This window comes from Montipora capricornis, chromosome 1, assembly GCF_036669925.1.
Source record: "Montipora capricornis isolate CH-2021 chromosome 1, ASM3666992v2, whole genome shotgun sequence".
Taxonomy (NCBI): Eukaryota; Metazoa; Cnidaria; class Anthozoa; order Scleractinia; family Acroporidae; genus Montipora; species Montipora capricornis.
In genome coordinates, this window is record NC_090883.1 from 20,049,024 (window position 1) to 20,064,023 (window position 15,000).

Here is a 15,000-nt window from a genome sequence, read left to right on the forward strand (position 1 = left end):
ATTGTGCTCAAAACGAAAGTTGTCCAAAATTGCAGTAAGGTATTCTGGTGCTCTTCCATCAATAACTTTCTTTAAAAGACCGAGATTTTTTGATCTTAAACATTTGATCGATTGGCAGCCACTTAAGCTTTTGAAAATTATCAAAAGATCGTGCATCCCAAGGACTGTCATTTTTGAATGTTTATTTTGTGCATTTCAATGCTTCATCAGGTAAATTATTTACCAATTTTTCAAGACTTGAACTCATAAATTGAAAGCTGTCAATAAAAAGATTATTACCAAGCATGAATGCCACATACTTTTCCACATTATTAGGAATAGCATTAATACTCATTTGGGATTTTTCTCTTTTTTTGTTTTTGTAAGTTGATATTTAGCTCTTTGACCTATTTGTTGCAAAATGAAATGGCTATCATAACCTCTTAAGATTATGGAAAATAACAGGTATTTTTTCAGTAAATTTATAATTAAGATTACTACCTCTGTATTTTCCAGTAACATGACAATGATATCTTACGTGAATGTCTTTATCAGTATGTTTACGAGTCAAATTGAGATCGACTGAAACTCAGCCCACATACAACCCGAGCCAGAGTTGAACCCGGGTCACAGAGGTGGGAGGTATGGTTGATGACCACTAAACCACCCTGACTCCCTGACTCTTGTATTGTTTATTTATTGTATTTTTACAACACAAAAAGGATGTATGACATATTGTTTTAAAAATAACTTTTTGTTATGTAAATTTTCACAAATCATTATATTATTTTATTAATATTTCATTTTTATGTACAATAATGTTATAAAATGTCAAACGTAAAAAAACAAATTTTAATTCTTAAAAGCAAATTCCTTGATCATCTTAAAAATCTTACTGTTAAAGAATTCAAACAACAGGTTAAATTAGTCAAAGTTAACTTTCAATATTCAAAGTTAAAACGAGATGAAGTTATCTCAGTTATCATAAATACTTGGATATTAGTCAGACATCTTTTAAATAAAAATAAAGTCAAAACACCAAAACCAAAACCTCAAATAAAAAAAAAATCAAAAGCCAAACAAAAAACAAAAATAAACAATAAAACTAAATTTACAATGCACAATAAAACACCTGTATTTCGTAAACGGGGCCCTAAAAAAATCATTAAACCAGAAAAAAATATCATAATAGGAAAACCAGTAAAAGGAAGAATACCAAAAAATTACGATTATGAAATCTTTTAAACATATCGATTAATTTTGATATGGAATTTATTTCTGAATATAATTGTTGTATTTTGAATTTGAATTTTTTACAAAACCCAAATTAAAATGAAATAATAAAAATTTGCAGAAATGCAATTTTTAAACATACTTATTCTATTAAAACACCAACACAAATTATTAAAAGAGTTTTTTATTAAAACACTAATTTTGAATTTTTATTTTTATTTGTTGTGATATTTGTAGATAAATTTCGAGATGTAATTTATGTTGAAATTTGAGGTTAAATTCCAGCACTGATTGTTTTCATTAAAACACCATTTTGAATTTTTATTAAAACACTAATTTTGAATTTTTATTAAAACACTAATATTTTTCCAGAGGTCAAATCTCAAGGTGAAATTATTAAAGCAGTTTTAATTTATTATTAGAACAAAATGCTGAAAATGTGCTGATACCCCCAACTACTATACTTCTTCCGTGGCCACGATATCCTTTATTAGAATAAGTATAGAAAATCGTATGAACGCGAGTGCATTTCGTGATTTAAAAGTTCTCAAAATTGCACGAGCTGTAGGCGAGTGCAATTTGAGAACATTCAAAACATCACGAGTGACCATAAATCACGAAATGCACGAGCTGGTTCATACGATTCTTTATGTATTATATTCTCAACAAAATTACTCAAATGCGCTAATTTGTTTGTGCTCGTATTTTTACAGTTTCGGGTTAAGTTTCCTTTCAGTCGCCCATGTTTTCCAGACATTCAACCAGGCCTGTGTAGCTTTCAACGTGTTTTTGTTTTTCACATTTTCTTTAAGTTGCTCAACGATGTTTTGGTTTGACAAAGCAAACCGACTGTCAGCCATTTTTTTTCACTTTGGTGTTCAAATTTGGCGCTTCCCCGGTGTTTCCATTGCAACTTCCGTATTGCACTCTATAACCTGGATTGCACTCTATAACCTATTTAGGCATTCGCCATTGGCCAATCAGAAACAAGACATTTTGTTGATTATATAATGAGACTTCTTATGAGGTTTAATGTCACAACATGAAAAAAAGTGATATCGTGTAATCTTTTTCTTTTGTCTTTTCTCTGAAATTTCAAGCACCTTAATATTTAAAAAAAGTAATTCAAATAATGCAAATTTAGGATATGTGGATAAGTGTACATACTTAGTGAATTGCATCACTGGAGCTTTGGTCAATTCATGGTCTTTACTTGTAGTTCAAACACAGTTTTGATCAATGATCTCACAATTCTACTTGAACGATTACTGCAATAATTATCGTTTCTCTTACCTTCCATTGTTATTATCTCAGAGGAATTAGTTTCGTGTCTTTGATTGTTCAATATGTAGGATCTAGTGAACAGATCAATGACCTATCAGCAGAGTGTGTAAGAAGTGCATGTAAGCTTTAATTCCATGCCACAATTTAGTGAAAAACAGTCAACCCACCATTGAATAGGACTTAACTGATTAGAGTGTAATGTGAAGTGCTAGGTATCTACGCTATGTGAGCGTTAGCCCTACTAATGGAAATGGTGGGCTCACACGAGAACCGAGAAAAACTGCGACCAGGGTGGGAATTGAACCCAAGACCTTCGGGTTAGATCATCGCTGCTCTACCGACTGAGCTACAAGGTCAGACAGGAGCTGACCGTGGGAACTGAAGATGTTAAAATCACGGCAATGAACATGTATACGTACAAGCACAAGGAAGGATTACGTTTTTGCAAACGTTGGTCGTGTAGCACTTATATTTGAACAGACTTAACTGATTAGAGTATAATCATCTGAATTTCTGGATTTAAGATCAAGAGATTTTGAAGAAAGTCATGGGATGAAGTTGACGGATGTTAAAGTGGATAAATGGGAGATATCTCGTGACCGAATAAGACTTGAAGACGTCATCGGCTCAGGTGCATTTGGAACAGTTTGGAGAGCAACTTTGAGTCGTGAAAATGGGAAACCAGGCATACGTTTTGTTGCAGCAAAGTGCTTCACACGTGAGTTACTTCAAATTTACTTATTAATGAGACTGCAGACCATGTGAGATTGATTTATGATACCTTGTGAAGCCAAAGCAACAAATACAGTGACGTCTCAACATGCTCTGCTTGTCCATGTTTTATTTGTATTTTTGTCATAATATGCAAAACAACGTTAAATGCTGAAAACGTAGGGTTTCCAGAGAATGTCTACTCAGTGCATTAAGTATTCTAATAATCCCTCTCAATGAAAATGCTGTTCAAGTTAGTCTCAATATTGGAAGCGAGCATGCATTTTACATGCAACAATAGTTGGGAATAAATCTGAATGGTTCTAATAATTAGATGATGTTCTTGTCTAATAGCTTTGAGATTATTGACCACAGGATTTTTTAAGGAGCTGGTTGCCCTAAATGTGGCAAAATGAATGGTGCCCGGGATCGATCCCTACCAGCAGCCAGCTCCTTTAGGTCTTGGAATCTACAGAAAATTGTGTTTGGATTTCTGGCAGGTTTTGAGCGTGAAAGAACCATTGACCTTTTGATGTTCATCAATTTTTGTTTACTATAAACATAATTATTGCATGGAGATGGTTGTGAAACTCGAAAAGCCTTTTTCGTTCATGTTTTTGTCTGTATTTTTGGCCTTGACGGTAAACAAAACACACCTTTTCTCGAGAAATTAGCCAATCAAATTTTTCAATTAAATTATGCGCTCCTAATTTGTGAATTCGTGCGAAGCAAAGACAAAAGATTGTGCCCGCGGTCACGGTCAATTCAACGTCGATTTTTACAATGACTGCAAAAATTCTCGCGCGCTCATTGGCTAATTTTTATTGTCAATAAGCGGACAGACACATAAATTTATAATTTATGCGAAATGACGCGATTTTGTTTCGCTTTCTTCTCGTGTTTTGACTTAATTTTGACCCCTCTGCCTTTTTGGTTTTGTAAAAAACAAATTGACGTCAGTTTTTCATGCGTCTGTCCTTTTATTGATCATGAATTTCGTCATAACATTGTCAAAGTAGTCTGCGGATCCACTCGGCTATCGCCTCGTGGATCCACACCTACTTTGACAATGTTATGACGCAATTCATGATCAATAACAGGACAGACGCATGAAAAACCGACATCAATTTGTTAATTCGACAACATTATTCTCGCTTTTGAAAGTTTTCAGGCTTCATAACAGTCCCTCGATTAATTATGCTATAAAGTTGACTTAATTCAAGTGAAGAAACATGCATGGCAGCAAATGGATTTTGCGAGCGTGTGAGTACTGCGCATTTTTCGGCAAGGACGAGCAGTGATCCAAACCTCTTTAGGAGATCACCAAGCAGAAAATAAATTATGAGCATTAATCTTTGGGGCATTTTTTGAAAATCACAGCATCGCGCTTTATAGTATGTGTTATTTTGAGTGCGCCAAAATTAAAATTAAATACACTTAGAATCCAAACCTATGACGAGTACTAGAATCCGAGAATTCGAGAGCGCGTAAATTTTACGAGAAATAGAGAAACATTATACCCCAAAATCTGCGAGCACTTGTAACAAGATTTTCTGAACATTTTCGTCAATGTCAATATTGCACAGGCATGACACATCTTTTTAGGCGTTTTTACTCTTCGCCTGAAATGTGTGCCTTACTTGCATGCACAGAATTCCGTGAACATCAAATTGGTCGTGCACTGTACAGTAACCGGAGACAATTATCTTTCTCATGTTTCGAAATGCAATTTAAGACTTTGATTTTTAAGGCAAAATAAACTTGAGCAAACCTTAAAAATCAAGGATGAGGTCGACGGCGGCAGAAATATTCCCATAAATTAGCTGGGGCTTGTTAATTGGCCGTTGGCAAGACCAGGATCGGATCGGATTGGACCGCACCGCACCGGACCGGACCGGATTGGACTGGACAGATGCAAACTCGTCGCCAGGTTCTTCTCGGTCAGTTGGGATCTTGCGCGAAATTCCCGCAAAAACTAGCCACGTGATATCTCCGGTGGAAGATGGCGGACAGAGAGGTAAGTTGAATAATTTTCGAGTTTCTTTTCCGTGTTTTCTCTTTCGTCAAGACGTCGCCTTTTTCTGGATCTAATTGAAGTGAGTATTTTTCCAGATGATGCGATCAAGAAATCCTAAAAGGCAATATGAGGAAAGGTATGATAGTCATGAATATTTGATCATTTCATTTTATTCTCTCACATAAAGATACATAACCACTTCCTGTGCTCGCATATAGCTTAGCTAGTCGAGGCGGGCAGAGGAAACTTGAACATAAGGTAATTCAATAGGAGGGGATTTTAAAAAAGAAAGAAAAGGAAAGGAAAGAAAAAAGGGAGATCGATTTATATGAACAATACAGAAATGAACTAGAGTTATGACAATACAACGTTACAACGTTACAAAATTACAAGCCTATTTTACATTCAATGTCATCTTGCTTAATTTATTAACTGAAGTAGGTGTGTCAGCATACGCAAAAGGAGCTGATATAAAGAAGCTTTAAATCTAAATTTAAATTAAAATTTAAGCTGCAACTATGCAGGTATCAGCACAGGTAAATCATTTGATGTTGGTTAAAGTGGATAGTGTTGTAGTTTTTTGTTGTTGCATGCAATGGTTAGCCAAAGTTTGCATAAGACCTTGAAAGACAAACCTTCTTACGTATCTCTGCATTCGTTGTGTCTTTGCCCACTTGTCTTTTGGTCACGGAAGTTCACATGTATTGTAATAGACCAATTTCGATATATTAAATTCAGCTTAGAACAATAAACATGATTTCCAGGCTCTGGGGAATGAAGTAAGGATTTGTATGGGTTCTCTCCTTAGAGCACTGAGGTGATGTCCTTTATCTAAGACTGAATTTTATCGAAATTGGTCTATTGCTAAGTTGGAAGTCTTAAGAGGCTGTCCGCCTAAGAATCGACCACTTAATTCGATTTCCTTCAAACTTTCTCCACGAAACAAGGTTGATATAAGGTAAAAGAAAACACTGTAACATTCCTTTGGTTTTTATTCTCGATAATAGTCGAGATTTCAAGGAGAATGTGATCGATACCGCAACCCTCAAATTGGGCCCTTCACGAAGCCAAAATTACCCCTCATTCGGATGCTTGCCGCCGAGAGTATATTTAGCGTTCGAAGATAAGAATTACACCAACATTAGATACATAATTGCCCTTAAAACAAATGGTAAAATCAAATCAGAGTATGGAAGGTTACTAGAATCATAGTAACTTAAACAGGACAATGTCAACGCCGTTTTCAAGAAGTGGGCCAAGTGGCGTAGCGAAAAGCGAAATGTCTCATAATTCTGACTTATTCGGAGAGGCTCTTGTATTTTTCTGAAAAGTATTAAGATAGTCTCTTGAAACCATGAAATAAAATTTATTGGCACTCGAGTATATGAAAGGATATCTACGGAGTAAATTGTCTGAAATTAATCCAGCTATCACAACCAAAGAAGAACATTCAAAATGTCACTTTTAAATTTCCACCGCTTTACTTTCACGGCATCATTTCCATGACATGATTTCCACTTTTGTGGCTATCAGTCCATTGTTACGATTTGCACAGGAAGCAGGGTTCGATTCCTCAATCTTGTGTGACTATCATTTTATCCCAAAATATTAAATGTTTCTGATTAGTTCCGTGAAACGAGTGTAGGAAATCGAATCAACAATTTGACGAATGCACCAGTAGGGTCAAAAGTAAAAAGAAATCCAGCAATACCAGTCGCTGTGTTTGTCCTCTTCAAAGACTGCCGCTGACCCTTATCAACAAACTTCGTAACTGAGCAAATCAATGGATAATCAATAAACAAAGTGCTTGCGAAGCAATTATTCTGGCAAGATTATGTCAGTGGAGAAAACTTGCTCTTTTTCTGTGATCTTAAACGAGCATTTCGGGCCAAATAGAGGTGAAGAAGAAATTTTTTTTCCACAAATGTGTGCATGAAATTAATAATCACCTTCGCAGATGTCACTTATCACGCGAGAGTGTCACTGAGATCGACCTAGTTCTTGTTCGGGCTGGCCGATTTGACCTCAGTGCGAGCAAGGTTAAAGAGATGACTGTGTCCCAACACACAAAAACAACCTTGGCCGGTATTAGCAGTCCCTCAGAACCTGTCAATACCCAGAACACCTCGGGAACTTTAAAAAAATTGAAGAAGGAATTGTAATCAACTTGAAGACTTCTAAGGAAATTTACACTTTGTTTGGTGAAACGGCTGAAGTAGGGTCCCGTAAGTATAAAACATGCTACTTTTTAAGTAAATAATTATTAAGACTTGAAAGCTTGCCACTGCAGAAATTTGATTGGAAAAATATAGTCCCGCGTACATACATTGTTATTTACCTCATTTTTTTGTTTGGTTAGCAATCTGTACAACATGCCAAAAAAGGCATGAAGAAAAACTGGAGGGAGCGAAATGGCTGCAAAGTTTTTCAGAAGATGAGCCTCCCATCAGTGAGAGTTGGAACAGGTACTATATAAGCATAGTGAATTGTCTTATATTTAATCAATTCAGCAATTTTTTTTTTGTGTATACATAGCCTCGTCTATTTTCCGAGCCTCCCGAGTGTTTAGATGAGCAAAGGACAGCCGGTGCCAGTAGTTTTGTTTCCAGTTCCTTAGCGAGGAGATCTAGCCCGGTAGGCCGCAGACACCTTTCCAAAGGCGGTCAGAAGATTGAGAGTACCTCAAGTCCTTGCCCAATATGTGGAGAAACCCATTGCCCAGAAAAGTGCCCTAAGTTAAAGGAAAGGAGTATTGCAGACCGCACAGAGATCATTAGGCGCCATAGCCTTTGTTTTGGGTGCCTAGGAAAGGGTCAGCAGTCAAGAAATTGTCGTTGCAGGTTGACCTGCGAATGCGAAGAATGTGGCAAGCAGCACCCAACCATCCTGCATGATCCGGTGGTAATAGACCTGAAAGCAGTCCAGCATACAGCAATCAAGTTAGTACCTTTCCGGAAAACGTAGATCAAAGCCCAAATGCTAGTGTTTGCAGCTCCGTAGACGGAACTAGAGGTTTCACCAATTCTATGATTGTCCCAGTTATTCTTCGCCGCGAAGACAACCCAGGGATTTGCAGTCAAGGTTTATGCGTTACTAGATGATGCTTGCGACACTACCTTTATAAAGAGCAGCGTTAAAGAAACGCTTGGAGTTCAAGGAGTTGATACTGCGCTTATCTTAAGTACCATGCTAGGCAGAGAAGAAATTCAGGTCTCTCGAGTTGACGGCGCCTCGACAGAAAGATTCAAGTCCAGTTGCCGAGAGCTTACACCAGGGACCTAATTCCATCGAGACGAGACCAGATACCTAGACAAGAGGTAGATGAGGCGTGGCCGCATCTCAGAAGTGATGTAACTCCTTCTTCACAACTTTACCAAAGTCTTCGGGACGAAAACATCTAGGCACTGAAAAACTCTGAAGGACATGCAGTTCCGATCTCCACCTTTCCCACCTTGCCTTGACAACATCAGGAATCGGATCATCCCAGTCAACCCCACAGCGACATAAATCTTGGAGGATGCCTTTCCCTTCTAGCAACAATGGTGCAATAAAGCCTAGGGGATCAAAGATTGAGCCAATCGTAGAAAGAATTCCTCGTTGAGTACAGGGCCGATCCTTCAACTCCAGGCGGAACTGGAAGGAATCTTATTGGATACACCAGAAGACACCAAGAGCTCTTTCAATGGGCAACTTGTCGAGGTCAAGGTCGATATTCTCTCTCTCTTTCTAGTGAGCGCCCCGCTTAACGACTTCATGTTTAACTATGACAAACGCTCTTATTTCACCCTCTCCCTCTAGGATGTGTTGCTCTTACCGTAATAAGCGAGAACAATCAATTTTTTACTCGCCTCCTTCAGACAAATCAATGCTATCATTGGTGACATCGTCCTTTCATTTAAAATAGCGATAACATACCTTATATCTCCATCAAAAATGTTAAAAACATTGCTGACAAGGGAGAGAACACATGAATTAGTTGGTGCGTTCATCAATTTCCTTTATTTTTTATCAAAAGTATAATCATTTCATATTTTAGTTTCCAGATATCAAGGATGTGTTGTTAAAGGGGCTAGGTCACGCTATTTTAGGTAATTTTGTTTAATTTTGTTAATTATGAGCTCTTAACGTCAAATTGTCAGAACAACAGTCTTTCATTTGCAAAATCATGGCCACATAACAACTGAGAATGATTTCCAGCTGTGTAAATGACATTTTGATATAGACTGATATAAATTTGAAAAGAAGCGGGCCGACGTTTTTCAAATTTACCCAAATTAAATCCATTTCAATCATCTCCAGTTTTGTCCATCCATGTCCCTTCTTGGCTTCCCTGTGTTTTGTTAGAGTTCTTCTATAGTTTTGAACAGTTATTTTGATATTTTAGTTAATTCTATGACCACTCGATCAGTGCTGAAATTGCCTAAAATTGCATGACCTAGCCCCTTTAATGAAGATAGCCTTTTGTAATACAGAGCACACTCCGCTTGCATTTCAGTTGGACGTCCCATGAGAAAGTACCAGTCCAGTCACTGAGTGTCGAAAAAGCCAGTGAGGATTGCCTCTTGGTGTGCAACAGGATTAAACCAGAAAGCGGAGCTCAGTTATATAAAGCCTGGAACCCTCTTCGGATCTAGAAGAGGGCCCTGAAAATCAACTATCTCTTGTATAGTTCGTTACTCATTTTTATTACATGGTTTGTATTTGTAGCCGATATAATGCGCGCTCTGATTGGCCAATTGTGACTGAATTGTAGGGCATTATTGTCCCGTAATGCCCACAGGCCGATTACGGGCTTGCAAAAACAAAGCAAAAGGTAATTAAAAAGCCGTATAATAAACTACTTACTAACCGAGCTAGCTCGAGCCGTACTGGGGAATATTGGCCCGACCGAGGGATAATATTCCCCAGCACGGCCCTCGCGCTCGGTTAGTAAGAAATTAATAATCTATTGCTTTTCTGTCATTCTAGGTCACTACAGGGATTAGATAACATCGCTGCCGATGGTGCTACGGGTTTTCAAACAATGGAGAGAATTGTAGACGATCTCAGGGAAAAAGGGAGTGACAGGGAGTGGTGCATACGTGCAAAACAAAGACTACAAGAGGAAAAACGATATCTAAAGACTGATTACCGATTTCACTGCACCCAGGAGAGCTCACCTTGCAAAGATCACTGCCGAGGATTTTTCTAAGTGACCCAGTTGAAAAGGATTTTAAAGAGGAATGTGATCGTGGGCATGATTTGAGATGTTACATGTGTGAGGACCTTAAAGATGCCATGAACGATATAAAGAAACAGATGCTTGAATCACCTGCCTCTATGTACAGCAAAGAAAATCAAGAGGATCTCTTGTATGACTTTGAACAGGCCAGATTCTTCAGTGGAAAGCCCACATTTTTCGATCGGTGAATCAAGACAAGGCAAAGCAAGACATCATAAGCAATCTTAACGATAGCTCTGCCTTGGTAGTAATGGACTGCGCGATGAAATTCTTGCAAATGAAGTACAGGGAGAAGCAGTCAGACTGGTTCGCTAAAAGAGGTATCAGCTGGCACGTCTCGACCTTCATTTTTAAACAAGATGCATCCAATGAAGTGGAGTCCAAACATACGCCCACCTGTTTGATTACTGCCAGCAGGACTGGTTAGCAGTCTGCCCTCATTGCACTTTTGAAAGACATCGGGCTGAGGTTAGGCGTTCAGGTGAAACGTTATGACTACTCCGAGCCTGCCTATGGTAAGGATGTGTGTGACAGAATTTATGCCCCTTACCATTGTGGCGAAGGACATGGCATCAACTGCACGGAAAACATGCTCAGTGCTTTTCTTGAGAGGCCAGTGCGTGGGGTAGGTGTATCCGTGTGTGCCATCGACGAGAAAAACAAAAATCTCCAGGTAAACAAAATTGATTGCTTCAGCAAACTCCATAACTTCGCGTACGATGAAAAAGGCCTTCGTGTTTGGAGAGCATATGACATAGCACAGGGAAAACTAATTCCTTTTGATGACGTAGCTGTAGAGCAGCAAGAGGCAACCGGGCTTATCATTCAAGATGCATGGCGACTTTTTTACTCTGAGAAATGAACGCCACCTGAATGTCAGCACACCAGAGATTAATGACACGGAAGAACCGAATGAAGAAGGGCACCTGTTTGAATGTCCAGTACCTGGATGTCAAGAGGTTTTCAAGAACGTCTGTAAGCTTGAAATACATGCTAAAATCGGAAATCACGGAAACAGTCCCATGTCCGAAACCCTTTACGATCGCATGAGGAGAGAATGGGCCAAGCGTTTTTCCACAGTTGATCAAGTACAAGCAGATGGCAGTACAAGCGGCAGTGGCACTCGCAGCTCAGAAGAAACGGCAGATACGGCGCCTTCAGATCTGAGCCAAGGATAGGCTCCTTCTAAGCCTCGTGTTCCAACGCGTTTTACTCCAAAGGTTAAGGCACATTTGAATACAACGTTTGAGCTTGGTGAAAAAAACAGGCTTGAAGGCAGGTCCCAGTCAAGTTTCAGCAGACATGAGAAATTCCCACGAGATGAAGAAAATAACCGTCGCTTTTTCAGAGAAGAGTGGCTTACAAAAAATCAGGTTAAAAGCTACTTTTCCCGGCTGGCTTTTGCACAGAGGAAAGGACGAGATGATGCGGATGACCGGGCTGAACTTGAGGACATACTTGTTGAGCAAGAAGAAAACAGGAGGCAACTAGTTATAAACAACATTATTGAAAACATTGGTCTTCGCCATCCAATTTGTTACGACATTTACGACCTTTGCTAGTACTGCAAGGGCAGCAAACTGTCGAAGTTTAATGTTGTCATGTTGAAGGCCATACTGAAAAACTTTGATATTTTATTTAAATCAAAGGACAGAAAAAAAAATTGGTAGAACACTTGGCTGCTTTTGTGCAGAACTGCCCGTTTTTTGAAGGGCCTGAATAACGTCTTGATTCCTTGTAATTCAGCTATATTGACGATGTAATTATGGGTGGTTATAGTGAACATGCAGATGTGCATTTCAGTACGCGGAGCCTATGTGAGATACCACTGTTTATTACTATGTTGTGTTAGTCTTCATGTAAGCAGCTTAAGAAATGTACATGATATCTATCAGACGGCAGACACTGCTAAAAGTTTATTGTTTTTGGAGCGAAACTAGCCTGATGAAAAAATAAGAATAGGAAAAATAAAAATAAATGTGTGGCCCTCTTTATCCCCATCCGCTTTTCACTACTAATGTAATGACTGCAATATTGGTCAGCGGTGTTACAAGTCAAAACAAAATGATATTTCACCGATTTTATCGTGATTCATGAGTACAAGCTCGATGAAATGATTGACTTCTCTTCAGAAACAGACGTTTGCATGATTTGAGCAAAATATCAATGAATTGATTACTGTATAATCAAGGAAACACTCGGGATTTTGGTGTCCTTTTGCGGCGGATTTTCAGGCGGAAAAGTCAGTACGAGTCGTGAGTTCGCGGCCATTCAAACACATCGATTTCATGTTCAATGGATAGGTTTTAGACTTGTCTGGAGTAAGTTTTACATCAAATGCTATTATTGTTATCAGCTCATTACTGATGCTACATCTGTCAATTTAACTGATATTTGAGCTTTAACAATCAGGAAATATAAGCTAGAACCAATCCCTTGCTCAGATGGCTTCATTCTGCGGTGGATTGCCAAATTGCGAATTTTTGTCATCTTATTACGATCGTAACTTTTCACACGGAAGAATGCCAATAAACTTTATTTTATGCTTTCAGGGATCTAGCTTAATATTCTTTAGAAAAATACAAGCGGTTCTCCGAATAAGTCAGAATTATGAGAAATTTCACTTTTTGCAGCGCCACTTGGCCTGCCTCTTAAAAATGGCCTCGACATTGTCCCGTTTAAGTCACTACAATTTTAGTAAATTTCCATACTCTGGTTTGATTTTACCATTTGTTGAAAGGGCAATGATGTATCTAATGCTGGAGTAATTCTTATCTTCGAACGCTAAATATACGCTCGGTAGCAAGCATCCGAAGGAAGGCTAATTTCGGTTTCGTAAAAGGCCCAATTTGAGGGTTTCGGGTATCGATCACATTCTCCTTAAAATCTCGACTATTATCGAGAATAAAAACCAAAGAAATGTATTTCCTTTTACCTTATATCAACCTTGTTCCGTGGAGAAATTTTGAAGGAAATCGAAATTTTGACCTGAATTAGGTGGTCGATTCTTTGGCGGACAGGCTATTAACAATCAAACAACAAAAATCCAGGCATCACTCTGTTTTTCAATCACGAACCCACGCTATCTTTTTTTTTTGCTTTTTTTCTTTTCGTTAAGAGTACAGACCCTGGTTGCACCTGTTCGCGTGACTTCCCATGAAGCCAGGACAAAGTGCTCCCTGGTTCTGGTAGGCTCACTCAGTGTTTTTTGTTTAATCGAATGAAGACTTTCAAATATATGTGGACAAATTCAAATATCTCTAAAGACCTGCTAAATGCTGAAGGGATTACATGTTGTAAATCATGAACGCTCTGCTTGAATCGAAAAGAACCGAAATCAGCATGTATACTGTATAAAGCCTTGGTTCAACCAGATCAAAGGCCCTGTTTGTCAAAAACTTACGGCCCAGTTCACTATACTTTAAACAGTAGTACCTCTCCCTAACAGCAACATATTTTACCACCGAGATTTTAAATAGTCACGTGATCAGGTCCAACCTGGCTGACAAGAGATGGAAAGAGAAAGAGTCTGAGTTCGAAGTAGTCCTGTACCGGAACTCCCTCTTACCCCGCCCTGGAAATGGGTCTGGAACCCAGGCGGGAAAAGAGAGAGTCCTGTATTACTTGCTGGCGAATGCTCGGAATGACGCCATTTTCCCCCCCAAAACTGAGGGAAAAAAACACATTTGGAAAAAGATTCCTTATTTGGGCATAGTTTCTTTCGAGTGCTTTTACACTGGATACATGGGGATAATATGAAAGGAAATTATAACGCCAAGTTTCTGGAGGCAATTGATTTCGCGTTTAAGAAATGCCACTTTACCTTTGTGCCTAAGGCGGAACAACTGTAAGCTATTCATGTAGTCGTTACCGGTAATGATGGTTTTGTTAAACCTGCAACAAAATTTGGCAAGTCTGTTTGCTACATGGTTGTTCCTTTAATATGTTTGCGATTTTCTTCGATCCGAGTCCGATGTTAATTGTAAATTAGTCCTTCTTATCGTGAGTCCCAATCGTGGAAGATCAGATGGATGACATACGAGAGTATGGAATTTCGTGCCTGAAACCCAACTGAACAGCTGCATGATGTTGGCGCAAAAAAATATCAAATTTTGATTTAATTGCTCTCCCGACACTCCTTGAAACTTACAAATATACTGTAGGTTGTGGGTGTGAATCGCTCAACGATTACTAATAAATCTCCTGCTGGACCTCTTGTTTATTGTTCATTACTTCTGTCGATCTAGTTATGTGATAATTGCACTGGCGTTTCTAAAACGAGGGTAAGGGTAAGACCAACGGTCACGGTAAGGGTAAGGATACGAATACAAAAAGTATCCTAAACATGCATAAAAGCTAACCTTAGGCCTAAACAAAAGTTTAAGGTTAGCTTTTATGCATTTTTAGGATACTTTCTGTATTCGTATCCTTACCCTTACCCTGACCCTTGGTCTTACCCTTACCCTCGTTTTAGCAACGCCGTAATTGCACTGATCCAGTGAACATATATTTGAGTTGCACAGTAATTATTGAAACTGTGATTGTTTTAGGAGTT

The 15,000-nt window shown here is 38.6% G+C and overlaps 1 protein-coding gene across 1 annotated transcript in view; it reads left to right on the forward strand.

Moving 5' to 3' along the window:
• The window catches only part of LOC138059969 (fibroblast growth factor receptor 1-like), an 86,697-nt gene that overhangs the window by 41,627 nt on the left and 30,070 nt on the right, over positions 1-15,000 (forward strand). The window contains exons 7-8 of the mRNA XM_068905636.1: positions 2,565-2,598; positions 3,021-3,214. Of these exons, the coding sequence (XP_068761737.1) occupies positions 2,565-2,598; positions 3,021-3,214 (228 nt within the window). The remainder of the gene's footprint in view (positions 1-2,564; positions 2,599-3,020; positions 3,215-15,000) is intronic.